The sequence below is a fragment of the Leopardus geoffroyi genome, chromosome D1, assembly GCF_018350155.1.
Source record: "Leopardus geoffroyi isolate Oge1 chromosome D1, O.geoffroyi_Oge1_pat1.0, whole genome shotgun sequence".
Classification (NCBI taxonomy): domain Eukaryota; kingdom Metazoa; phylum Chordata; class Mammalia; order Carnivora; family Felidae; genus Leopardus; species Leopardus geoffroyi.
In genome coordinates, this window is record NC_059329.1 from 101,645,438 (window position 1) to 101,672,432 (window position 26,995).

Consider the following 26,995-nt stretch of genomic DNA (forward strand, 5'->3'; position numbering starts at 1 on the left):
TGCTAGGCAGGAGGCAAGAAAGTAAGTAAATGTGTGATTATAACACAACATGATCAAATAGTTTCAAGAATCTAGGCTAAATAAGAAATAAAGCATAACACTTCAGAATGATACTACCAGTTGGATTGAGTTCCCAAATAGGATCCCAAATAGGAAAAGCAATCTTAAAAAAGCAAAGCAACCTGGAACATGATAATTCCAGACTTCCAGACTTCAAGCTATATTACAAGTCTATAGACATCAAGACAGTATGGTACTGGCACAAAAACAGACACATAGATCAATGGAACAGAATAGAAAGCCAAGAAATGGACCCACAACTATATGGTCAATTAATCTTCAACAAAAGAAGAAAGAATATCCGTTGGAAAAAATACAGTCTCTTCAACAAATAGTGTTGAGAAAACTGGACAGCAACATGCAAAAGAATAAAGCTTTTTTATAGCGCACACACACACACACACACACACACACACAAATTCAAAATGGATGAAAGACCTAAATGTGCAAGAAGAAACCATAAAAATCCTAGAGAGAAAAACACAGGCAGCAATCTCCTTGACATTGGTTGTAGCAACTTTTTACTAGACATGTATTCAGAGGTAAGGGAAACCAAGGCAAAAATGAATGATTGAGACTTCGCCAAGATTAAAAGTTTCTGCAGAATAAAGGAAACAATCAACAAAACTAAAAGGCAGCTTACAGAATGGGAGAAGATATTTGCAAATGACGTATGTGATAAAGGGTTACTATCCAAAATCTATAAAGAACTTGTCGAACTCAACACCCCAAAAATAAATAGTATAGTTAAGACATGGTCAGAAGACATGAATAGATATTTTACCAAAGAAAACATACAGATGGTTAACAGACACATGAAAAGATGCTCAATATCACTTATCATCAGGGAAATACAAATCAAAACCATAATGGAATATCACGTCACACCTGTCAGAATGGCTAATATTAACAACACAAGAAGCAACAGCACTGACAAGGATATGAATGGATAAAGAAGCGTTTCAATTTCTATATAATAAATACAAAGTTTTAAAGAATATATAAAATTATATTAATTATGTATGTTTATAATTTACTTAATAAGTTTCCAAACTACTTAGTTTCTACTATTTTGCCATACTAATAATATACTCATGAAGATTTTTATATAATTTAATAACTTGTATTATTTTGCAAAGCAGATTTCCAGAAGCAAGTTTTCTACCTACTGAACATATGTACGTTTTCAACTGTTTTTGGACCTAAGGCAAGATGTTTAGAAAAATTATATTCCTCAGTTCATGACATTGTATCATCATTGGGCCAGACAAAGGCCCTCTCTTTCCTTGGTTTATTTTTCATTCCAATTTGTTATGCGCTGAATTGTGTCGCACCAAAATCATATGTGGAAGCCTTAACCCTCAGTATTTCACAATGTGACTGTATTTGGAGGTAGAATCTTTAAAGAGGTAATTTGATTAAAATGGCTTGTTAAAGGCATTTGGATAGGGCCCTACCCAATGTGACTGGTGTCCCTATAAGAAGAGGAGAGTAGGACACCCAGAGAGAAACCAGACATGTACCTAGAACCAACAATGACCATGTGAAGACATAGCAAGAAGGTGGCCATTTGCAAGCTAAGAGACTCCTCAGAAGAAACCAAACCTGTCAAGCCCGTGATCTTGGACTTCTAGATTCCACAATTGAAAAGATACATTTCTGTTGTTCAAGCCACCCAGTCTGTGTTTTTTTGTTATGCAGCCCCAGCAAACGCTACATCTTTCACCTTATTTATTTATTCAGCTCCCTCTCCCACTACCAGCAGGTAACCTTCCTGATGTATTTAATGTCTATCTGGTTTTTTTTGTGTGTGCTCTTATAGGACGGTTTCCTTTCTACATTATCCTATTGTTCATTGCATGCATAAATATGTATGTATAATTATTACACCTATGATATTATATGTATATAAGATTTACTGGTTAAAATATATATGTAGGTGACAGGAAATTTATGGATATAACCAAGAGGCTTCCTTTTTTAAAAAAATTAATCTTTGGGGCGCCTGGGTGGCTCAGTCGGTTAAGCGTCCGACTTCAGCCAGGTCACGATCTCGCGGTCCGGGAGTTCGAGCCCCGTGTCAGGCTCTGGGCTGATGGCTCAGAGCCTGGAGCCTGCTTCCGATTCTGTGCCTCCCTCTCTCTGACCCTCCCCCGTTCATGCTCTGTCTCTCTGTGTCTCAAAAATAAATAAACGTTAAAAAAACAAAAAAAAAAAACAAAAAACAAAAAACAAAAAAAGCAATTGACCTCCTGGAGCCCCAAAGGGAGTAAGATGTGGCAGGCCCTGCCAGCTGCTGCCTCAAGACCCATTCTGCCCTTCTTCCCCACCAACAGAGCCCCACTTTGTGTGGGTGAGTCACAACAGTGTGAATGTGCTTAGTGCCACTGAGCTGGGTGCTTGGAGTCGGTGAAGATGGTGCTTTTTATGTTGTGTGTATTTTATCACAGTTTAGTAAGACAAAGAAAGTGAATGTATCTATAATCCGATTAATTATTAGCACATTCTCCCAGATGGGTCAGGAAACATGGTCTCTGTTTGTTGATCTGGGAAGGGCTGTTAGCAGGTCCTTGAGAATAGCAATGCTATCTCTCCTTGGCAGAATAGGGCCCATAAAATGTTATCAGGTTTTTCACGCACTGACCCTTATCACCTTCAGAGAGCAGGTGTCTGCCAGGTGCCTGCCCCAGACCCGCCCCGCGCCCACAACCCACCCACCTCCCATCAGAGCCTGGGCTGGTCAGAACCCGGGCATCCTCCCCAGGCCTAATTAATCATTGCCTTGCTGACAGCTAGTGGGGCACCTTCCACCAGCCTGGGGCTCCCAACCTTTGGCCACAGCACCCCCCTAGGGGAGGGAAAGGCAGCTTTCTACTCTTGCCTGGCTCCCAGTTTCCTGCTGATCTCTGCTGGCTGGCGGAGAGGTCTTGCCCTGGGGCCTTCTGTGGGCAGGGTTTGGTGGAGAGTGGAGGGTTATGGATGGGGTACAGCTTTCTTATGAAAGGTGGCCTGGACCCACAGTTCTAGGGGACAGACCCCACTTTGTTGCCTCACCAGAGGGATGAGAGGGGGTGCCCACCTTTGCCAAGAGAACAGGAGGCCTGGCAGAAGCAAAGAGCTGGGTGACCCCTGAAACATAGAGGCAAGAACCCCTTCCTTGAGAGCTTTCACGGCTGCTGAGGCCATGGAGGGGGTAGACACAGGGAAGTTCCTGGGGCTTAGCTGCTGCACGTGGGGAGCCCACCCAAGGCCTAGCTCTTGGCCTCCTCCTATCGCAGACCCGTGAGGGGCCCCTGCCCCCACCTAAGGATTACATGCTGCCTGCGGTGAAGGGCGGATGGCTCACCCTCACCTCTCCCACGACAAGACCCACGATGTGACTCGCGCAAGCACACAGAGGACAGAGGTACAGCACTCCCTGCCTCCTCTGCTCAAATGACACTCCCCAGAGGCCACAGGCCCCTCCCAGCTACCACCCCCTGCCAGGAGGGTCTGGCTCTCCCAAGTCAGGGTCAGAATCTCAGGGAAAGGGGACATGTGCAGTTTGAAGAAGCTATGTGAACATTTCACCATGCTATTCATAACAGGGGAAAACCACCCATCTAGCAAACCCCAGAAGGTGAAGCTTGACATAACACTTGTGGCTTGTGGGGGCGAATGGCAGGGTCCTAGCTCCCCAGGAGCTGTCACTGCTCCCAGTTGACACCTGCCATAAAAAATAAAAAAATTAATCTTTATTTTTGAGAGAGAGAGAGAGACAGAGTGTGAGCAGGGGAGGAACAGAGAGAGAAGGAGATCAGAATCTGAAGCAGATTCCAGGCTCTGAGCTGTCAGCACAGAGCCCGAAGTGGGGCTCAAACCCACGAACTGCGAGATCATGACCTGAGCCAAAGTCAGACGTTTAACCGACTGAGCCACCCAGGTGCCCCAAGGCTGACTTTTTAAATACTGTGTTTGATTCTTCCCTAGTAGTTACATTCTACCTTTCCTCACCTGAAATATAATCATTAAGAAAAGATAAAATGATAATCTTACTACCTGAGGAATGTTTTTAGAGGACACATTCTCCTTTTAATATCTATTTCACCCCATGAAATAATGGTTAATTGTATTATTTGAAGCAAAAGTGAAGGAACAAAAAGAAAAGGTGGTATAATAAAAATTTTTTAAATGTTTACTTATTTTTGAGAGAGAGACAGAGACAGAGCACAAGCAGGGAAGAGGCAGAGAGAGAGGGAGACACAGAATCCGAAGCAGGCTCCAGGCTCTGAGCTGTCAGCACAGAGCCCGACACAGGGCGCAAACCCATAGACTGGGAGTGATCATGACCTGAACCAAAGTCAGATGCCCAACTGACCGAGCCACCCAGGTGCCCCAAAAGTTGGCATAATAAAATACTATTTATGGATAGAAATTGTTCTAACTTTACTGCTAGGGCATTGGTTTCTACCTCTTTAATATTGCATTTTTGCAATAATGAATCTCTGAAAGCACATGAGTTACTTGGACACATACACTTTAATCACTGTGTCCCTTAGATATCAGGGAACTGAACTCACTTCATTAATGGAGGTTCATGGTGCCACAAACAACACTCAAGGGATGTCTGGTTGAATTCCTGCAGGGAGATCTTGTTAAGGAGCTATTTCCAAGTGGCATCTTCCCCAAGGATATAAAAAGCAATTTGTGGATTCTAGAATCACCCGTGCTTCAGAGTTAGGTATTTTATTGAACCGCATTTAGAGACTGTCACTAAGAGCCTGAAGCAGATTCTCCATTAGAGGTGGGTAGAAAATATTTGTCTTATTTTTGTATAATGGCTTTTGAAAGATCCAAAACTCTACCTCAAACTGAGCTCCTTCACTTCCATTTTGGAAGGCACTCGACACTATGAATAATCCAATAAGATAATACGTTAATCTGTTTCCAAGATTTGTAGCCTTTGGGAGAATACATGTTGTTAAATATGATCCGGCTATTATGTTTCCAAATCAGGGCTGGTATTGTTATGTCTTATGTACCCAAATAAATTATATCCCTCCTGAAACCATAACTTTTGCTCACTGAGTTTATGTATATCATAGTTTTATTTCTTCCATATTAGCTAAAAGAAAACTGCATATTTCCCCTGACAATCTGTGAGAAAAAGAATTCCAAATGGCGTTCCTTTTTGAGAATGTAAAATCACAAATTATCTTGAGAAAACTCCCATTGAATATGATAATATACAGATATACTATCTCATAGTAAAACTAATGTGCCAATATTATAGTTGAGAAAATCTCACTCATAAAGAAAAACTTGTTTTGAGGAGAGACGCTGCATAAGTAGAAGTGAGACTTTAACAAACTGCAAACTCCAAGATCCCTGGTTTTATAGGACAGAACCTCTATAACAAGGAAGAAAATGTTCACTTGCTGGGTTGCCCTTACCTCACATGACCCAAAATAAGACGTTCAAAAATAAATTTACTTTTTAAAAAATTCTGCCTCATAATTTTATAGTAAAAGAAGGCTCTAAGTACATGGAAACTATTTCCATATATACTTTTTAAGGTTATTATTATTAGCCACGAAACATTGATGTTAATGAAAACTCAACTTTTTACCTTCCACGTTACTCATTAGTATTCGTAAGAAGATTGAAAATGCCTAGAGTATGATCAGAGATGACATTATTAAATACTCCAAAATTCACGTTTGTTAGCTTCATTTGACACTACTTTTATATCTATTTTCTGATCACATGGGGCTCCCTGCCACAAAGGATGAGCAAACTTCCTTCAGATAACATGTCACCTCTCACACACAAAGAATGGAGTCATCTTAGGAGAATCAACATGAGGACACAGACAGCCAGAGATGAAAATTATGTTCACTGTGTGTCCGATAGGATAGTATGACCAGAAAATTGGTATAGCCCTGATTGTGGAATGCACTGAAAATGAAGCTGAAGCATCTTTCAATTATTATTTTTTTTTAAAAAAGGCTCAGATTATATACCTTAATTATGCAAAAAGCTTTAACGACTGCCATTTTTCTACCAGCTAACCTGAGAGAATTATGATAGGAAAGCAAGGCAGATGCAATAGTCAAGTCCAGTGATAAAGAAAGCTTGACCTAAGCAAGTAGAAGAGGAAGACGCTTAGGATGGGGAAGTATTTAGAGAAATTGGCCAACAATGCATATGAAGTTTTGAAAGAGCAAATTGGAAGATGAATAGGATGTTTGTCTTTTAAAATGGTTGCTTTTTAAAATATATTTTTGCTCTTTAGTATGAAGGATATAATGAGTAACACATAAGATTCCAGCAGAAATGGAAGAGCTGATATAATTTAGATTTTTTTTTTTTGCTTAGAGTTGATGTGTTTGCCAAGGGAGACAATGCAGAGCCAGAAAGCTGTGAACAAAATATTAAAAGTCGTAAACAAAGAAGATAAGGTCATAAAGAGGCATGGAGGTGGGGACACAGAAGCAATATTCTGTAGTGTAATGTTTGAGGATAAAAGAAAAGCTAGAATCTCGAAACAGAGGGTTGTCCCTGTGTGGAAAAGGATGAAGAGTGAGGAACATATTAGAAGTTAGGGTTTTTTGTTTGTTTGTTTGTTTTTTACAATTTTAAAAAAAATTCTTGAATTAGATGAAAAAAATGCTATCTTAAGTATCTATAAGACCAACCACACTAATGTGCTCCAGACTTAAATATTAGTTTGTGTAAGTTATTGTTTAAATGTCTCATAAGCCTCTAAAGTTTACTATGTTCAAAATGCCACTGTAATCACTCCATCTTAAACCACATTCTCTAATATTCAAAAACGTCATGGCTATTGATCCAGTAGCAAAAACTTAAAAGAAAAAATCACAAAGTCTTTCCTGATCTGGCCCCATCATTTATTCCCTCATATCTGTCTCACATAATATGAATTATGTTGAAGATACCATTTTCTTTCTGCTACCAACTGTTAAATGTATCTCCTTCCCTCTACCTCCAGCTTCTCCGCTTGAACCCAAGTCAACATTATCATCCCCAGGAGCCTTATAACAAATGCTTGACTCTCTTTCTAAATTTCTATTCATGTGTACCTCTTTCCAAACCTATAACTTATTATCTTCATGTCAGTAGGAGTTCTCATTTTAAATTTAAAGTTGATCATGTTATTTACCTACCTTAAAACTTCTTGTTTTTTTCATTTTTTTAAATGTGTATTTATTTATTGAGAGGGGAGGGGCAAGGAGGGAGGGAGAGAGAATCCCAAGCTCTGGAATCCCTCTCAGAGCTCCATACGGTGCATGAACTATGAGATCATGACCTGAGCTGAAGTCAAGAGTTGGATGCTTGACCTACGAAGGCACCCTGGTGCCCCAAGTTTCCTTTTATTTTTTATTTTTATTTTTTAAATGTTCATTTATTTTTGAGAGAGAGAGAGATAGCATGAGCAGAGGAGGGGCAGAGAGAGAGGGTCTGATCTGTCAGCACAAAGCCTGATGGGGGGTTCATACTCACAAACCACGAAATCATGACCTGAGCCAAAGTTGGACACATTACCAACAGAGCCACCCAGGTGCCCTCAAGTTCCATTTTAAAAATGAACAAAACACTGGGGTACCTGGGTGGCTCAGTCTGTTGAGCATATGACTCTGGATTTTAGCTCAAGTCATGATCCCAGGGATGTGGGTTCAAGCCCCACGTGGGATTTTCTCTCTCTCTCTCCCTCTGTCCCTCTCCCTGACTTGTTCTCTCTCAACCTCTATCTTAAATCAATAAAAAATAAATAAACAGGAACAAGTTGTAGTACACATTGTAAACAGAGAAGACAAGTTCTTTGCTACTCCTGTGCAGTATCTTCAAGAAATACATGCTTGCCTGAAATCCTGGAATGTTCTTCCTGTGATCTATGAAATTGTTGGTTCCTTCCAACACTTTGGGTTTCAGTTCAAATGTCACTCTCTCAGAAAGGCCTTCTCCTAACATCCTATGTGATATCATCATCCCAGATTATCCTAATGTATGTTTTCATTCAATTTATTTATTGTGTTTATTACAACCTTCAATTATCTCATTTATAAGTTCCATTACCAGCCTTTTGTCTCTTCTTTATTATTGGAATAGAAGTCTCATGAACTGAGGAACAAGTAATTTATCTGGAGATTGAACATTCTCTTGCACAAGTAGGAAATAAACAAATACTTGGTAAATAAATAAGGAGATGGCTAGGGTTCCTGGGTGGCTTGGTCAGTTGAGCATCCAACTTTGGCTCAGATCATGATCTCATGGTCCATGAATTTGATGCCCGTGTCAGGCTCTGTGCTGTCAGCTAAGAGCCTGGAAACTGCTTCAGATTCTGTCTCCCTCTCTGTCTGCCTCTTCCCCACTCACAGTCTCTCTCTCTCTCTCTCTCTCTCTCTCTCTCTCTCTCTCTCTCCCTTGAATAAGAAAATGGCTCAAAGAAACCAGGAAAAGAATGATGATGTAGTAAATACTCTACAATGTTAGAAGTTATTCTGGTCTTGTTTTTTCTGATTCTTTCTATATTGTTGCTTCATTCGTTTTTTCTCACTGCAGAATGGTTCTCTATTCCATCCTATTGTAAGAGAGAAAATGTCAACAACTTGAGCTTTAACAGTTCAGGCATTTATGACCTGTAGTCTTTTTTTTTTAGACCACTTTATTGAGGTATGGTTGACATACAAAAAGCTTATCCATGTTTGATGGGTACAATTTGATGAGTCTGGAGTTACATCAGTGAATCCATCACCACAACATATAACCATATCCATCATGTCCAAACATTTCCTCCTACGCACTTTTATTATTATTATTATTACTATTACTATTAATTTTGTGTGTTTATGTGCAAGAATACTTAAACTTCTGCTAAATGGTGGATGTTATGTTATATGATGATATAGTCTTGATTCTCTAGAATGTAACACAAGATGGCACTCTTTTGGACAGGTGCCCACCACTGGAACTATCAGTTGTAACTGGGAAGGGATTCTAATTGGCTTAGTTAGGAACAGATGACCATTCTCGAAACAAGCAACTCTAGGAAAATATTCAGTCATATTATAATAGCATGCTGATCCATTGGGAAATATATGCAATGAAATTATCATAGAGGTTTTATAATGTAAGGGTGTTTATTACCATTGCAGTAGTGAAATATGTCAAAAGTAGGAAAATATGTCAAGATAAAGTTCAACTAAAAACAAAGGCCAGATATATTATGTCTTTAAAATAATGTTATAATATTCTATAAATTAAAAATACTGATTAAAAATAACCATGATGGAAGTTTATAACTTGTGAGGCAAGAAGGAAAAGTTATGAGAAAAAAAAGGAAAAAGAAATAGTATCCAATAAAGCATAATGGGTTGTTTTACAAATATTTGTAATTTTTACAGGTCTTATTTTCTGAAAGCTGAAGAGAAAATAAGTCATCTAAAAAATAAAAGACATATTTCCAGGGCACCTGGGTGGCTTAGTCAGTAAAGCACCCAACTCTTGATTTTGGCTCAGGTCATGATCTCACAGTTTGTGAGTAGAGCTCTGCATTGGGCTCTGGAAGGACAGAGTGGAGCCTGCTTGGGAGCCTCTCTCTCCCTCTCCCTTTGTCCTTCCCCTGCTTGTGTATGCTCTTTCTCTGTGTTTATCAAATAAATAAATAAATAAATAAATAAACGTAAAAAAAAAGACATATTTCCAAGTATTTTTGTCTGGGTTAATAAAATGGAAAATGAGAAAAAACAGTTAACAGATATGGATGGTAGAAATTGCAAATTCAATGTCCATCAGCTGGAAGTTATAGAAAGATAGGATAAAGAAAATGAGGCAGGATAGTGACTAGAATCATCCAATCTTACAATAAAGCAACAAGTCCCAGATTAAGAAATCACAAGGAGAAACTGGATTTTTTGAAGGCATACAATTCCTCAAGGCTTTTCACACTCAAGAGACATATAAGATAGAAATCATGGCTTCAAATACCTGGCAAGCTAATAAGATATTCAAAACTGAATAAGAATGTGAGGAAGGAAATCCTCCAATAATGAATGAAGCTGGGTCATCTATTTAATTTGCTGCACTTGCTTTTTCTCTCTTCCAAATGACTGTAGTTTATTTACTAGTCCTAGCACCTTGATTTCAACAACCAAGTTAGATTCATACATCATTCCAGGAAATCTCACCTAAGGAATTACCCTTACTGCCTAATGAAAGTCCTAAAAAATAAATCTTCAGAGTTTGTAACCACTTCTCCTTTTCTTCTCCTAACAGATGAGTTTCCAAACCCTTACATGGCTCCAGGGAACCTCACCCTGGTGACTGAGTTCATTCTCATGGGAGTCTCAGACCGCCCAGAGCTCCAGATTCCACTCTTCTTTGTTTTCCTGGTGATCTATGGGCTGACCATGGCAGGGAATCTGGGCATCATCACCCTCACCAGTGTTGACTCTCAACTTCAAACCCCCATGTACTTCTTCCTGCGCCATTTGGCTATCATCAATCTCGGCGATTCTACTGTCATTGCCCCTAAAATGCTGATCAATTTTTTAGTACAGAAGAAAACCACCTCATACTATGAATGCGCCACCCAACTGGGAGGGTTCTTATTTTTCATTGTAGCCGAGGTGCTCACATTAGCTGTGATGGCTTATGACCGCTATGTGGCCATTTGTAACCCCCTGCTTTACATGGTGGTGGTATCTCCACAGATCTGCCTTCTGCTGGTATCCCTCACATACCTCTATGGCTTTTCCACAGGTATTGTGGTTTCATATTGTATATTTTCTCTGTCTTATTGCTCTTCCAATGTAATCAATCATTTCTTCTGTGATATTGTCCCACTGTTAACATTGTCCTGTTCTGACACTTACCTTCCAGAGACAATAGTATTTATATCCGCAGCTACAAATTTGATCTTATCCTTGATAATAGTTGTAGTATCTTATTTCAACATTGTTTTGTCCATTCTAAGGATGCGTTCATCAGAAGGAAGGAAAAAAGCCTTTTCCACATGTGCTTCACATATGATGGCTGTCACTGTGTTCTATGGGACCCTTCTCTTCATGTATTTGCAGCCTCAAACTAACTACTCATTGGATACCGATAAAATTGCTTCCGTGTTTTATACACTGGTGATCCCCATGTTGAATCCCATGATCTACAGCCTGCGGAATAAGGATGTGAAGGCTGCCTTACAGAGATTTCTAACAATTTCATGCTATTCTTTAAAATCAGTGTAATTTTAGAGCTCTATAGGTCAATGATGAGATGGTTAAGATAGGTTACCATATGTCGGAGAAAGCAAACAGGTGGCTGACATAGGTTTACAATTAATCCCAGGAATTAAAAGGAGCTAGGATTTGGGAAGCATTGAATTAAAAAGTCAACTCAAGTTCTTTGAAATGTGAGGTTGTTACAGAAACAAACATTGCTCACTAACTTCATACCCAATTTTAAAAGAAATATTTCAGGGCACCTGAGTGGCTCAGTCAGTTGGGCGACCTACTTCGGCTCCAGTCATGATCTCACAGTTTGTGAGTTCAAGCCCCGAGTCGGTCTCTGTGATGACAGCTCAGAGCCTGGGGCCTGCTTCGGATTCTGTGTCTCCCCCTCCCCTGCTCATGCTCTGTGTCTCTCTGTCTCTCAATAATAAATAAATGTTAAAAGAAAAATTTTAAAGAAATATTTCCAGGAATTGGGAGAGACATATGTTTAAAAAAAGTAAATAAACTTGAACAAAGTAATAAAATACAGCTGAGAGAAGTAAATTGATCCTTCTTATCCTTTGGTTTCTGTTTTTGCTTTGTGCCTGGGTATGTTGGGGTATAGTGGATCACTGCATTTTGAAGAACTATAATCCAGATAGTTAAAATCCTCTTCGAAGCCAAGTGAATAAAATTGAACTGAAAAATATATTTAAAATAAAACTCTTTACTACTGTCTGATAAAAAAAAAACATATAATACTGATGAATTTACATTCTGAACACTAAATATGATTGACATTATTTTATTTTATTTTTAATTAAAAAATTTTTTAACTTTTATTTTTTTTAATGTTTATTTATTTTTGAAAGAGAGAGACAGAGCTTGAGCAGGGGAAGGATAAAGAGAGAGGGAGACACAGAATCTGAAGCACGCTCCAGGCTCTGAGCTGTCAGCACAGAACCCAACACGGGGCTCGAACTCCTCGGCTGTGAGATCATGACCTGAGCTGAAGTCGGACACTTAACCAACTGAGCAACCCCCGTGCCCCTGATTGAAATTATTTTGAAATTAATATAATTTATATAACTTTTCAGTGAAAGACCCAGAGGACAGTCATTGATATTTTCGTGTTGATTCATAAATTTACTGGAGGATTTTCATTTTTCCCTACTCTCTCAGTCTTCTTTATTGTGTATAATATATGTCCTGTACTGTGATATCATTAGACATTCCAGGGATCATGTTTGTGAGAATTCCTTGTATCATTAGAGGGAAATTTTTGTTGTTGTAATAGACTTTTTTGCTGTTTTTTGAGAGTTTTTGATCAGTGAGTATACACCAATCTCTATTGTACAATTTTGAATAGAGGTAACCAGATTGTATTATGGACCTATTAAACCAGCATCACCAGAAAAAGGTCAATAAATCCATATTTTAATCAGCTCTATGGCTGATTTCGACACTTACCCTTAGGAATGAGTCTTGACAAATAGTCAAAGAACTAAACTGGAAGAGATATGGGCATCTGTCATTTCATTGCATTTTGCTTTATTGCATCTCACAGACATTCCTGTTTTTAAAAATGTTTGTGGCAACCCTGTTTTCAGCAAGTCTAGCAGCATGATTTTTCCAAAAGCATTTGCTTACTTTGTGTCTCTGGCACATTTTGGTAATTCTTGTGATATTCCAAACGTTTGTTATGGTAATCTGTGGCCAGTGGTTATGAATTACTGAAAGTTCCGTTGATGGTTAGCATATTTTAACAATACAGCTTTTTTTTAATTAAGTTATGTACATTGTTTTTTAGACATACTGCTATTACACACTTAATAGACTATAGTGTAAACATAATTTTTATATGCCCTAGGAAAACAAAAAAAATTTATTTGATTTGCTTTATTGTGATACTTTATTTACAACAGTGGTGTGCAACCTAACCTTCAAAATCTTTGAGGTATTCCTGTATATGGAAAATCATGTTAACCTGCTATGGGTATGTTCACTTTACTTATAAATGAATTCCAGTGTTGAAGATCTTCTTCAAGTATAAGCACTAAATATTTAGGCATAAGAATTATGATATAAGAAAAGAAATGCAATCCTAAAAAACAAAATTAGACTCATAGACATGAAGGAATTGTAATTGAGGTATCCTTAGATTACCTGCCCCCCAAATCCTTTTTAAACTCTTCCCTACTAATTTCCTTCCTAATTAAGTTAAATTCTTTCTAAACTACCCAATTTGGGGAGAAGAAATATGAGGCATCCAAGAGAAATGTTGGTTTTTTTTTTTAAGTTTATTTATTTTGAGAGAGAGAGAGAGACAGAGAGGGAGTGGGGTAGGGGGGAGACAGGCAGAGAGAGAATCCCAAGCCAAGGTTAAGAGTCAGATGCTTAATCAATTGAGACACCCAGGCTCCCCGAAAATGTTTTCTTTTATCAGTTATACTAACATCGTGACAAAGCCTTTAGTGGATACTTTGCATTGTCCCTTGTTTCCTTTAATTTGTTGTAAAATTATTGATGAATGGTCCTAGTTTTAGAATGGACAGCTAAAGCAGATGCTTTAGTAAACAAGGAGACCACAAAGTCCTTTGGAATCTTCTTATTACCCTGAACTTAGGTATGGGAATGTATAGATCCACTAAATAATAGGAAAGAATAAAATTATGTAGTCTTTAATTTATTTTTTTAAGTTTATTTATTTATTTTGAGAGAGAGAGAGAGATACAACATGAGCAGGGGAGAGGCAGAGAGAGAGAGAGAGAGAGAGAGAGAGAATCCCAAGCAGTCTCTGCACTGTCATCATAGAGCCCGACACATGGCTTCAACTCTTGAACCATGAGATCATGACCTGAGCCGAAATCAAGAGTCAGATGCTTAACCGACTGAGCTACCCAGGCGTCCCATGTAGAGTCTTTTAGTATGCACCCACTGTTGATGTTAAAATATTATTGATCTAGTCTAATGTTACAAGACGGAAATCCTTAATTTACTACACTTGTCTGATCAGCCAAGTTCTGTTCACTGAGCATGGTTTTATTATACATTTATTCACAGACACTATGCCTTATAAATCTTGTTTGTGATGAGACATGAGTGAGGAAATGGATGCTTAGGAGAGCTAAGCCATGAAATACTTATGGATACTGACAGTATTGCTACAAGTCTGAATAGGAAGGTATGGATTGACATTAAACAGGACCATCGGGTAAATATACATGCAGGATTCATGGAATAAAGTTTCTGTACTCCCATATAAAATGTAGGTATGGTTTTCCATGACCGTTTATAAAATGTCTTCTATCAGTTGTATTTTATTTTATTTAATTGTTTTACCTGATACAATATTTTAAGATTAAAAAAAAGAATTGAGGAATCGAATGTAATTTCTGAACTCTTTACATATTTCTTTTTATTTTTTAACGTTTATTTATTTTTGAGAGACAGAGAGAGACAGCACATGAATGGGGGAGGAGCAGAGAGAGAGGGAGACGCAGAATCCAAAGCAGGGTCCAGGGTCTGAGCTATCAGTACAGAGCCAGATGCGGGGTTCGAACTCAGGAACCATGAGATCATGACCTGAGCTGTAGTCAGACACTTAACCGAGGTGCCCCATACTCCTTAAATATTTCTGATTCAGAGGTGCCTGGGTGGCTCAGTCAGTTAAGTGTCTGACTTTGGTTCGGGTCATGATCTCATGGTTCCCAAGTTCGAGCCCTGCATCTGGCTCTGTGCTGACAGCTCAGAGCCTGGAGCATTCGGGTTCTGTGTCTCCCCATCTCCCGGCCCCTTCTCTGCTCATACTCTGTCTCTCTCTCTCTCTCAAAAATAAATAAACATTTAAAAAATAAACAAATATTTCTGATTCATTAGTAAGAGTGTCCTTTTAATTACATTCAGCATTGAATGCCTTGTTCAGAATCACTGCTCCTCAGGATTTTGTTAGTTTGTTTTTAAGTGTTGTACTGTACATAATGGACAAGCATCTCAATACCAAACCTCAAGTCGCGGCATTTTATAACAAGACACAAGTAGAGATGGGATATTTAGCCAATTGTACCAGATGTGTTCCCCAAACAGGGGCGAGGAAGAAAAAGGCAGTATACATTCAAAGTATTATTTAATGTCTGGAGCATGTAGTTCAAACATATACAATTCCCTATCTTGATCTTTCCCTAGCTTGATCATCATTTACACAATGTAAGCAGCATGTGATTTTTTAAGCCTTTGCTATATTTTCTCCTGCACAGTGTCTTTTTAATACATCATGGAAAAGAAATGTAAGACTCCATCCCCTTCTTCATTATATCGCAGCCCAGTGTTATAGTTAACTTTTTGCTCAAAGGATAGGAGAAAATTTTAAATTCATAGCCAGTATAGAAAATTCACATATCCACACTTCATTCCCCATGCACCATTGGCAACATATTTCTTATTCATCATCTAGGTCAAAGTGACTAGGGTGGAAACTAATGCCCAGAGCTTTTACCAAATGCCCTGTGCATACAGTATTAAGGGGGAGGTCCTTGAAGGAAATAGATACTCATCTCACAGGAAGTTATGAGAGTTTTAAAAATGTAATTCACACTTGCCCTTTAAAGCAAATCTCAAAGATTGACACTAATCATCTACTACCACAAAAATAATGTTTAAAAATTAACTAATCATAATATTTTAAGAGTTAGGAGAACCTTAGAGCAATAATACTATACTAATGGCAGAGATATAGATATGCAGTTCTTTAAAAACAGGGAATCACATCAATAAACCTTCAAAGCTTTCTCGAGGTATCAATTGAACAGGGACTGTAATTTTTCTAATAATCTTGCTTGCATCATGCTGTGAGGCAAGATCTTTTGGGACAGAGACACTAATAAATACGTGCAGTCACCTGCTATTCAGACCCATTGTGTGAAGAAAGAGGAGCACCTTCTACCTGGGTAGATAAGAAGAATATATTTCAAAATGGTGGGCTTTGACTTATTGACTTATTAACAATCCTGTAGCAGCTCAAGATAAGAATTTTAAAAATTAAATAGAGTAGAGGGTGCCTGGGTGGCTCAGTCGGTTAAGCATCAGACCTCAGCTCAGGTCATGATTTCATGGTCTGTGAGTTCATGCCCCACATTGGGCTCTGTGCTGACGACAGCTGGGAGCCCGGAGCCTGCTTTGGATTCTGTGTCTCCCTCTCTCTCTCTGCCCCTCCCCCACTCATGCTCTGCCTGTCTCAAATAAATAAATGTGAAATTTTTTTTAATTAAATAGAGCATAACATGATGGACTAGTGCATTTTGTAAAATAAAAGTAAACTGTTTTCTCTGATTTTGCATTAGATATATTTATATTTATATTTATATGTGTTTCTTTTTGGATTTAAATATATATTTATTTATACATATTTTTATTTTTAGATTATATATTTTATATGTATTTTATTTCGTATATATAATTTCTTTTCAGATTAAAGAAAATACAAATTTCAGTTCAGAATCTCTGAAGAAATTTGGGAAAATCAGGCCCGTGATTTATCAGATTATAATCTATGCCAAAACTGTGTCTCTGCATTTCTTATAGCTAGAGAATTCACGCAGGATTAGTGGGGAGTATATTGGACAAAGATCGCCAGTGTGTCTTTAGAAATATTTTCCAAAGCAATGACTGTAACATAAGAATAAGACGAAGAAATATTCAAATATAATTATTATGATATTAATCTCAAAATAGTTAACCGAATGTTACTATTTATTTCTTTATTATCTAACATGTAGAAGAGACTGCACTAGGAAATGACAAAAAACCGTCATGGCTCTCAATTTTAAAATGTCTAACTAACATCTAGAAAGGGAAGACGTATGGATACAGATGGTCATTATACACGTGGCGAGAACTATAAATGAATTATGTCTCAAGTGATTCTAGAAAAAACATATGAAATATGTTAACATGGGAAGTAGCTCTTCACAGAATAGATGATGTTTCAACAGGCATTAAGGATAAAAGAATGTTCCTTTCATCATCCATTTTTCTTGTAAAGAAGAGTACAGTAAAACCTTGGATTGCAAGTAACTTGCTCTGTGAGTGTTCCACAAGATGAGCAAACATTTATAATAATTTAATTTGATAAATGAGTGATGTCTTGCAATGCAAGCAGTACATGATGCTGAAAGTAACATGATCACGAATAAGCCAAAGGATCTTCAATCTTTCTCTCTCTCTCTCTCTCTCTCTCTCTCTCTCACTGCGGGATTGTGGGTGATCGTCTTCCATGCTTGGATGCTCAGTCTCAGGCTCTTTTGCCTGGCAGAAATCAGTGATTTTTCAGAATGTTGGAGGGAGCCCACAACTGGCGCTAGTGTATTTTTTGTCACTTCCAAGCACCTATGGACAGTCCTTTGCTTTTCCATACAAGACTAAGCTTGGGAATGTTTTGCTTCATTCTAGATCATTGGATAAGTTATTTGTTAAACTTGCAGGAAAATAAAAAGATTCCATTGAGCCAATAGATAGCAGTGGTTCCATTAGTTATAGTGAAAGTTGTCCTAGACAATAACTCTCCTGTCATTCATCTCCCTCACATCAACCAAGAAGGTTTTCAAAGGTAAATGCAGGTTAATTGTTTATTTGTCTTTATATTTTGTATTTTCTTTATTATTCTGTATTATATTACAGTATTGTAATTCATTTTTATATGAATATTTTGGAGTTTTACAACGAATAATCTGAGTTTCCATTATTTCCTACAGGGAAATTCACTTTGATAAACAAGTGCTTTAAATTACAGGCCTATTTCTGGAATGAATTATGCTTGCAAACCAAGGTTTTACTGCACTAGGAACGGCAAGAACAAAGTAGAGAAGCAAGGAAGGGCATGCTGTTATTGACAAGTGGAGACCAGTTTGATTAACTGAACCAATGGATGTCCACTGCTGGTAGAGAGAATTGAATGGAATTGCGATTATAAAGATATTAAGGGATGAGATTATAAAAGTTTACATACACTTTTAAATATAATTCATGCTTTACTTTTAATACAAAGTAAAATGGTTTGTCTGTACAAAGGTCAGAATTTTGTGTGTTGTAGTGAAGCAAAACAATTGAGAAGAAAAGAGACCAGAAAATAAAGGAAATTGAGGTAAAGTTTTCTTTCCAGTCTAGTCTACTGCCTATTCTTTGGCTGCTCTGTTTTCAGACAGTAGTGCTTGGAAATGAATGGTTCTCAATATATATTATTGGAAGAGTGAATGAGTTAATTGAGATAGGCTCCTAAGGGAGTAGCAGTTGGACATAACCAAGAAAAGGGTGGAATGTGCACAGTCTTGCTTATTGATCAGGGTGGGAGGTGTTGCTTAGATCTGTTTATAGGTAAGTTGCTCATCTACTCAGATTAGTGAGATTGGTGATGGTATGTGTTATGCTAGAGTGTAGCTTTTGGAACTGTGTTGTAACTACTAGTAAGTAGATCATGATTCCATTTTTAGAATCTTAACCGTAATATTTCAATTAATTAGAATAGAACAGATTCTTTGTTTAAAATATTTTTTGTATTTATATATTTTTCCATTTTTTTTAAATTTACATCCAAATTAGTTAGCATATAGTGCAGCAATGATTTCAGGAGTATATTCGTTAATGTCCCTTACCCATTTAGCCCATCCCCCTTCCCACAACCCCTCCAGTAACCCTCTGTTTGTTCTCCATATTTAAGAGTCTCTTATGTTTTGTCCTCCTCCCTGTTTTTACATTATTTTTGCTTCCCTTCCCTTATGTTCATGTGTTCTGTGTCTTAAAGTACTCATATGAGTGTAGTCGTATGATATTTGTCTTTCTCTGACTAATTTCACTTAGCATAATACCCTCTAGTTCCATCCACATAGTTGCAAATGGCAAGATTTCATTCTTTTTGATTGCTGAGGAATACTCCATTGTATACATATACCACATCTTCTTTATCCATTCATCCATCAATAGACATTTGGGCTTTTCCATACTTTGGTTATTATTGATAGTGCTGCAATAAACATTGGGTGCATGTGCCCCTTCGAAATAGCACACCTGTATCCAGTGGATAAATGCCTAATAGTGCAATTGTGGGGTCATAGGGTAGTTCTATTTTTAGTTTTTTGAGGAACCTCCATACTGTTTTCCAGAGTGGCTGCACCAGCTTGCATTCCCACCAACAATGAAAAAGAGATCCTCTTTCTCCGAATCCTCGCCAACATCTGTTGACTGAGTTGTTAATGTTAGCCATTCTGACAGGTGTGAGGTGGTATCCCATTGTGGTTTTGATTTGTATTTCCCTGATGATGAGTGATGTGGAGCATTTTCTCATGTGTCAGTTGGCCATCTGGATGTCTTCTTTGGTGAAGTGTCTATTCATGTCTTGTGCCCATTTCTTCACCAGATTCTTTGTTTTTCGGGTGTTGAGTTTGAGAAGTTCTTTATAGATTTTGGGTATTAACTCTTCATCTGATATGTAGAACAGTTTCTATTCGAACACAAAAGAACATGCAAGGTAAGTGCATGCCAGGGAATGAGAGTATCATTCTGGATATATTTATTAATTTCATTGCCATCATGTAATAACTATTTATTTCTGTGGTTTGTGACACAAAAATGTTGAGTCTGAGAGCTAATAGTCTACAGAAAGATCTTTTATGAGCAGACCAATAGATAAAAATTTTATTTTATTGCCTCCCCCCCCCCGCTCTTTTTAGAGTTGGGGGGGAGAGGGGCAGAGGAAGAGAGAATGAATCTTAAGCCCTGAGCATGGAGCCCAACTCAGAGCTCAATCCACAATGCTGGGATCATGACCTGAGCCAAAATCAAGAGTTGGAAACTCAATCAACTGAGCCTCCAGGCACCCCATTATTTTCCCTTTCTCGTTCCTTTCTCCTTTTAAAAAAACATTTTGCTTAGATTGCCTTTCATTTTTAATATGAAAATTAGATATCTGGAATAGATGGGTTGCTAATTCTTATTTATCTCAATTTCCATCTTGCTGTAATTAGACATTAAAACTCCATGAATATTAATGTTTTAGAAAGGAATATACAATTTCTTTATGATAAAATTAAAGTAAATAAGTATTTCTTAAAAGTTTTTACTTACCACACAGTGTTTCCCAATACACATACTGATTGAAACAAACAAAAAATAACTAAAATGCGTTTTTGGATAAGTTGAATAATAGTTGTAAGAGCTACAAAAGAGCTATTAGTAAACTCTGGATAAAATTTGAAGAAACATAAGTTTTTATTAGATTTGTATATTTATTCCCTGTTTAATTTCCAGAGTGTATAAAGCAGTTTGCATGAGTTTATCTAAGAAAGATTTGTTTTCATTTCTCAGGTACAAAGATGAGACAGAGAGATAGAAGGAGAGAGAAAGAGGGAGAGAGGGAGAGTGAGAGACAGTCAGAGAGAGAGGGAGAGAAAGAGAGAGGGAGAAGAAAAGGAGAAGAGAGATGACATTTAACATTAACAGTATGAACACAGTTCTATAATTCTTATGCTTTCCTACAATAGATTTCCTTAAATTATATTTAGATGTTCAATAGTTCAATTAGGAAAGTCAGTCAAAATGAATAAGAAAAATAAATATCCAACCTAAAGTAAGAAAATGAGGATGAATACAAAAACATAATTTAAATTGATATTTCCTTAATAAAAGGTAAAAAGAATTGAAAGAAACATAAATTGACTTCTAAAGAGACATACATTTTCAAATCTCTTGGAAAGCAAATATCAGTTTATTTTCATTCGTAATATATTGTAAAATTCGTGAGGGTTCATTCCCTTGGATCATGTAGGTTCATGTTGCCGAGATAACGATGTGTGTGCAGTGTGATAGAAAGCAAAATTTGAAAATGATGAGATATGGTCTCCTGAGTTAAAAACATACGAGTGTGAAACCAAACTACCTGTACTCAGACCAGTCATCTGCTTTTGTTTCAGGTGTTACTATTTCAGTTTCCTCTTCCTCGTGTGTAAAGTGGGCATTACAATATGGCTTTTACATAAAGGTCTAGCAACATCAAATGAGACCAATAAACATCTCATTGTACTCTCTCTACCCATTTTTAGCATTTGAATTGTTAATATAACTATGAAGATTACTCTGCAACCTAGAAGGGACTTTAAGTGACAAATTATTAAAGTAAGATAAAAAATACAAACTATTTTTTTGTCAGCTTTGGGACAACAACGTGGACTATTCCATGGGTCCCATCTTTCTATAGACAATGGATTTGAGAGAAGTGAAATATGCCTTTCCCGCATATATTTCTTTCTGTTCTCCATCTCATTCCCAGAATCACAATATGCTAACAATCACTATTTTGGCAACTAAACCTCTTCACAAGACAGTAAAGTATAAAATTACTACTCATAGGAGCAGCAATTTGAATTTAACTCTTTTCTCTGCTTTCCTATGCAGAAGCCTTGGAAAGATATGGCTCAGATAAATTGCACCCACGTAAAGGATTTTATTCTCATGGGCCTCACAGATCGAAAGGAATTAAAGACGCCCTTCTTTGTGGTTTTCTTATCTATCTACCTCTTCACAGTAGTTGGTAACCTCGGCTTGATCCTAGTCATTAGAACAGACTCAAGACTCAACACACCGATGTACTTCTTTCTTAGCAACCTGGCGTTTGTTGACTTTTGCTACTCTTCTGTCATTACCCCCAAAATGCTTGGGAATTTCTTGTACAAACAAAATGTTATCTCCTTCAGTGCATGTGCTGCTCAATTAGGCTGTTTCCTGGCCTTCATGACTGCTGAATGCTTGCTACTGGCTTCCATGGCCTATGACAGATACGTGGCCATTTGTAACCCTCTCCTCTACCTGGTTGTCATGTCCCCAGGTATCTGCATTCAGCTTGTGGTTGTCCCCTACAGCTATAGCTTCCTGGTTGCACTATTTCATACTATCCTCACCTTTCGCCTCTCCTATTGCCACTCCAATGTCATCAATCATTTCTATTGTGATGACATGCCTCTCCTCAGGCTAACCTGCTCAGACACTCACTCCAAACAGCTATGGATCTTTGTCTGTGCTGGGATCATGTTCATTTCTTCCCTCCTGGTCGTCTTTGTCTCCTACACGTACATTATTTCTGCCATCCTGAGGATGCGCTCAGCTGAGGGCAGGCGCAAGGCTTTCTCCACGTGTGGCTCTCACATGCTGGCGGTCACCATATTCTATGGGACCCTTATCTTTATGTACTTACAGCCAAGCTCAAACCATTCCCTAGACACGGATAAGATGGCCTCAGTCTTCTATACAGTGATCATTCCTATGTTGAACCCTTTGATCTACAGCCTTAGGAACAAGGAGGTGAAAGATGCTCTGAAGAAAGTCATTGTCAATAGAAACCAGGCTTTTGTGTCCATTAAATTAAGGAAGTAACTTGAGTAAATCTAAACAGGCTTTTCTTCACGGTCTGCTCTTTAAAAACTATCAGAATGTCTGTTTTTAATATGCAACTTCTGCATATGTGTTCACTGTAGAATGAAATTTTCAAAATATTTTCACTTAAAATGAGATTTTAGATGTGAAAACAACTGTAAGAATTTATATCCATTCTCATTTTGTAATGGAAGATGTATTAAGAATAATTCATTTTTGGTCCATAGAGAAGTACTGATTTTCTCAATTCTCAAATAAATGAAAAAGCCTCTAATTATCTACATAACTAGTTGCAGGCAACACATAGACAAAAGTTCAGACTTTTCACCTCTCGGAAATTCCCAGTTCAGAAATCTCTGGCTACATTACCAGTATCCCATATAAAAAGCAATGATACATGGTATAAATATTCTTTTTCTGACTTGCTAATTTCTTAGAAAAAAATATGACAATATAAAGCTGTTCCATATTATAATTTAGCATACTGCATTTATTAAAAAGAATAGTACTACATCCTAACTTTACTTTGTAACTGATTTAACACAACTTTCTACTGACCTGTAAGCCTGGATTGGTCCCAAAAGACTCTTTTTGTAAAGAGCAGTAAACTGCTTTTTTTTTTTTAAGCCTATGAGAGCTCACTATATTTTTTCCAATTATCTAAATTAAAAAATAATAATAATTAGGCAGTTCAGGGATAGCATCCCAAGGGCATCATCCATTCCATATAAATATACTTAAAATAATGGAAACATCATAAACATTTGGCCAGTAGCAAGGATCATATGATTCATAGTGGGCAAACCTTCAGTAAGTTGGTCCTTATTAATCAAGGTATAGCTTAAAACTAAAGGAACCCATTGGACAATGTAGCCTGTGTGTGGGCTTTCACTAGCTTATCAATTAAATGAGGACAATGATACTCATTTTGGAGTCTTCTTAAGGATTAAACAACATGGAAAGGGTAACCGTCAATAATGGGTACTTGTATATCTTCCTTCTATGAACCTAAAGACCTGAGTTCTAGTTCCAGCTGTACTGATGAACTTGAGGGGGCAATATATAAATAAGGATTACCACGCACAACTGATAACTGTGATATAGATACATAGATACAGATACAGATGTATAGATTATATAATATCTATATACAGATATTAAATATAATATACAATAGATATAGATATAGATATGCATGCATCTGTTTCAAATAAATGCGACAATAATTTTATAATGTTTAATGACATAGAGAATGATTTTTAGTTTGCCACTCATGCATATCATTTAATAATTTCTTTCAGTCTAGGGGTCATAGAAATGCTTAATGACAAAAAACTAGGATGTTATTAAGAGCTAGAGAGAGAAGATCATATTTAAACTTGCCTTAGGTCAGGGTTCACTTTTGATCTTACTATACATTTTGATGGATCATAGAGACACAGGGCTACTCTGATCCAAGGTTCTCAAAAGTTTCTTCCTTGTCTTTTCATGAAACACATTTATCTACTATTTGACCATTTCAGTGCTCCCTGTTTTGTTTTTTTTTTTTTTTTACAAAACTCCTGCAGCAGATTGTGAGTCCGTATTCTATATACCAAAAGCCTATCATTAACATCTTTGACTTCACAATCTACTGCCTTGTCAGGCTGTGGGTTCACTGTGCCACCACTATGCTATTAAAAAGCACGGATTGAGGGAGCTAACTAGCTCAGTCAGTAGAGCATGTGACTCTTAATCTCATGGTTGTGAGTTCGGATCCCCATGTTGGGTGTAGAGTATTCTAAAACAGAACCAAACAAAAAACAAAACAAAACAAAACAAACACGGATTCTTCGTAGTCTACAAACCCAAATGTGAATAGTGGGTCTAACATTTGCTGAATGAAAAGATCTTAGACAATTTAGTATGCTTACATATGCCTCAGTTTCCTCAGCAGTTAAGAAGATGAAAAAAGTATTGATGAATCAATCTATTACCATAGGATTTTAAAAGGCAAAGGATAAAAAAAAATTTTTCAGAATAAAAACCTTTTTTAAACTGACAATATTTAGATTTCCTACTCTTCATTTTAAAATGTTAAACATTCAGAAAACTATATAAAGTGAAATTTAAGAACTTCAGATTAAAAGTGAAGATTTGTCATATAATTTTAATACGAGGAAAAATAGTTACCATGATTTTCACTTAGAATTTGATGATTTTGTAAATTAGTTTTGTCCTCTTTGAGAAGTGTTTTTAATTTGTTAACAAATTATTCCACCGTGGCAACGTATTATAATGAAATATTTCCCCCCAAAATGTGGGATTATGAAGGTATTTATAGTGGTAAATGATTAGAAACACTTCACACATCCAAATGGCACCAGATAAACACAAATTACAGGAATAACTAATATGAAAAATTAAGTTGTCAGTCCTTAGAAACATGGAATGCATGGTAAAACGGAAACGTACATTTGAAATTGAAATCAAGTTTAATGAAGTAGTGTATAGTGCGAAATGTAAAGGATGATCAAAATGAATAGGAAGGAGGAAAAGGCCACAATACCATCTCACAGATATAACTACTGTTAACATTGCGAGATCTATGGTTTGCATAGTTTTCCTCCGTGTGTGAAGGATCTGTAGGTCATAATGTGATGTGTGTCTACAGAAATCACTTATGACTATATAACCTGTTTAGCCCGCTGCCTTTTTTTAACATCCTGTATTGTGAACATTTGTCAATATCACAGGGGGCGCCCGAGTGGCTCAGTCGGTTGAACGTCTGACTTCGGCTCAGGTCCTGATCTCACTCACAGTCGGTGGGTTTGAGCCCCGCATCGGGCTCTGTGCTGACAGCTCAGAGCCTGGAGCCTGTTTTGGATTCTGTGTCTCCCTCTCTCTGCCCCTCCCACACTGACCCTCTGTCTCTCAAAAATGAATAAATGTTAAAAAAATTAAAAAAAATAATAAATCCAGGCTTGTTTCAACTTTTGAATGGCTACCTAATATTTTACTGAGATGTGCAATAACTGAGTAACTATCAGAGTATTGACAACTTTCATGTTTTGGTAAGTAAAAATGAAACCATTCATATACTTGCATACTTTTATTATTCCACTAATTGCCTAGCATTAAAACCATTGTATCAATCAAGGGCAGGACTAATTTAAACAATTTTGATGCTTACTATTACACTACCTTCTAGAAAGATGAACACAAATTTCACCTCCCTTGGTTGTGCAAGGCTATATTTGTTTGCTCACATCTTTACCAACCGCGGATAGTATCATCTTTTAATTTGGTCAACCAAACGAACAATTTATTGCTGGCTGATTCTTTCATATTTGGTAAAATGAACTTTTTCTCTTTGAAATTAATCAATATAAGCATATGAGTGTAAGTGACACTTATAATTATAGATAGAAATGCATTATGAAAAGAGACTCATCATTGATTTGAGTATTTCTTTAGCATATGGTATAATATGCATGTGTTTTATTAAATAATATTTTCTATGATTTTGCTTATAATACCAACTTATTTTTGTATAACTACCACTCTCTCTTAACAGCTTGCAAAAGCTGTAATCTGAATTTATTTCCCAACTCCAGGTTCCGTGACTTTAACTTTGTAGCCTGAAGTCAGCAATAGTCGGAATATTTATACCGCAGAAATCAGAAAAACAACAGATGCTATACATCAATACTTTTTGAACGCCAGTTGACAAACATTCACTGGTCTGGCAGAGTCCCACTCTATTTTACATTCTATAGCTTATAACACAGTTTACTATTTGTAGGGATAAATAAGTCTTCATTACACTTTAAAGAAATGTCCAGGGGCACCTGAGCGGCTCTGTTGGTTAAGCATACGACCAATTTTAGCTCAGGTCACGATCATGGTTTGTGAGCTCGAGCCCCACAGTTGGGCTCTACATTGGTGGTACAGAGCCTACTTGGGATTCTTTCTCTCTCTCTTTCTGTGTGTGTGTGTGTGTGTGTGTGTGTGTGTGTGTGTGTGTCTGTCTGTCCCCTGCTCACACTCTATCAAAGGAAGAAAGAAAGAAAGAAAGAAAGAAAGAAAGAAAGAAAGAGAAACAGAGAAAGAAAGAAAGAAAGAAAGAAAGAAAGAAAGAAAGAAAGAAAACGAAAGAAAGGAAGAAAGGAAGAAAGAAAGAAAAGTCCAGACCGTTCTTATAGCTTTATTTAGTAGATTTATGGGTTACCCACCACGCATTACATATCTGAATTAACTTGTAAGGCTTTTCTCCTTTCCCAAATACCATTCAACTAATAAATATGTGAAAATATGAATTTATTGAGCTCAAA

General features: G+C 37.2%; 2 protein-coding genes across 2 annotated transcripts; both read left to right on the forward strand.

Moving 5' to 3' along the window:
- Window positions 1-10,355: 10,355 nt before the first annotated feature.
- Window positions 10,356-11,303, forward strand: LOC123602682 (olfactory receptor 8J3-like). Its single transcript, XM_045487145.1, has one exon. It carries the CDS (start codon window positions 10,356-10,358, stop codon window positions 11,301-11,303), a length of 948 nt encoding a protein of 315 aa, XP_045343101.1.
- Window positions 11,304-21,722: 10,419 nt separating this feature from the next.
- LOC123602683 (olfactory receptor 1044) lies at window positions 21,723-22,682 on the forward strand. The gene has a single exon (XM_045487146.1). The coding sequence runs from the start codon at window positions 21,723-21,725 to the stop codon at window positions 22,680-22,682; it is 960 nt and encodes a 319-aa protein (XP_045343102.1).
- The last annotated feature ends 4,313 nt before the right edge of the window (window positions 22,683-26,995 follow it).

What these genes read in the sequence shown, in the direction of transcription:
- LOC123602682 (XM_045487145.1), top strand. Translation starts at nt 10,356, where the DNA reads ATGGCTCCAGGGAACCTCACCCTGGTGACTGAGTTCATTCTCATGGGA.
- LOC123602683 (XM_045487146.1), top strand. Translation starts at nt 21,723, where the DNA reads ATGGCTCAGATAAATTGCACCCACGTAAAGGATTTTATTCTCATGGGC.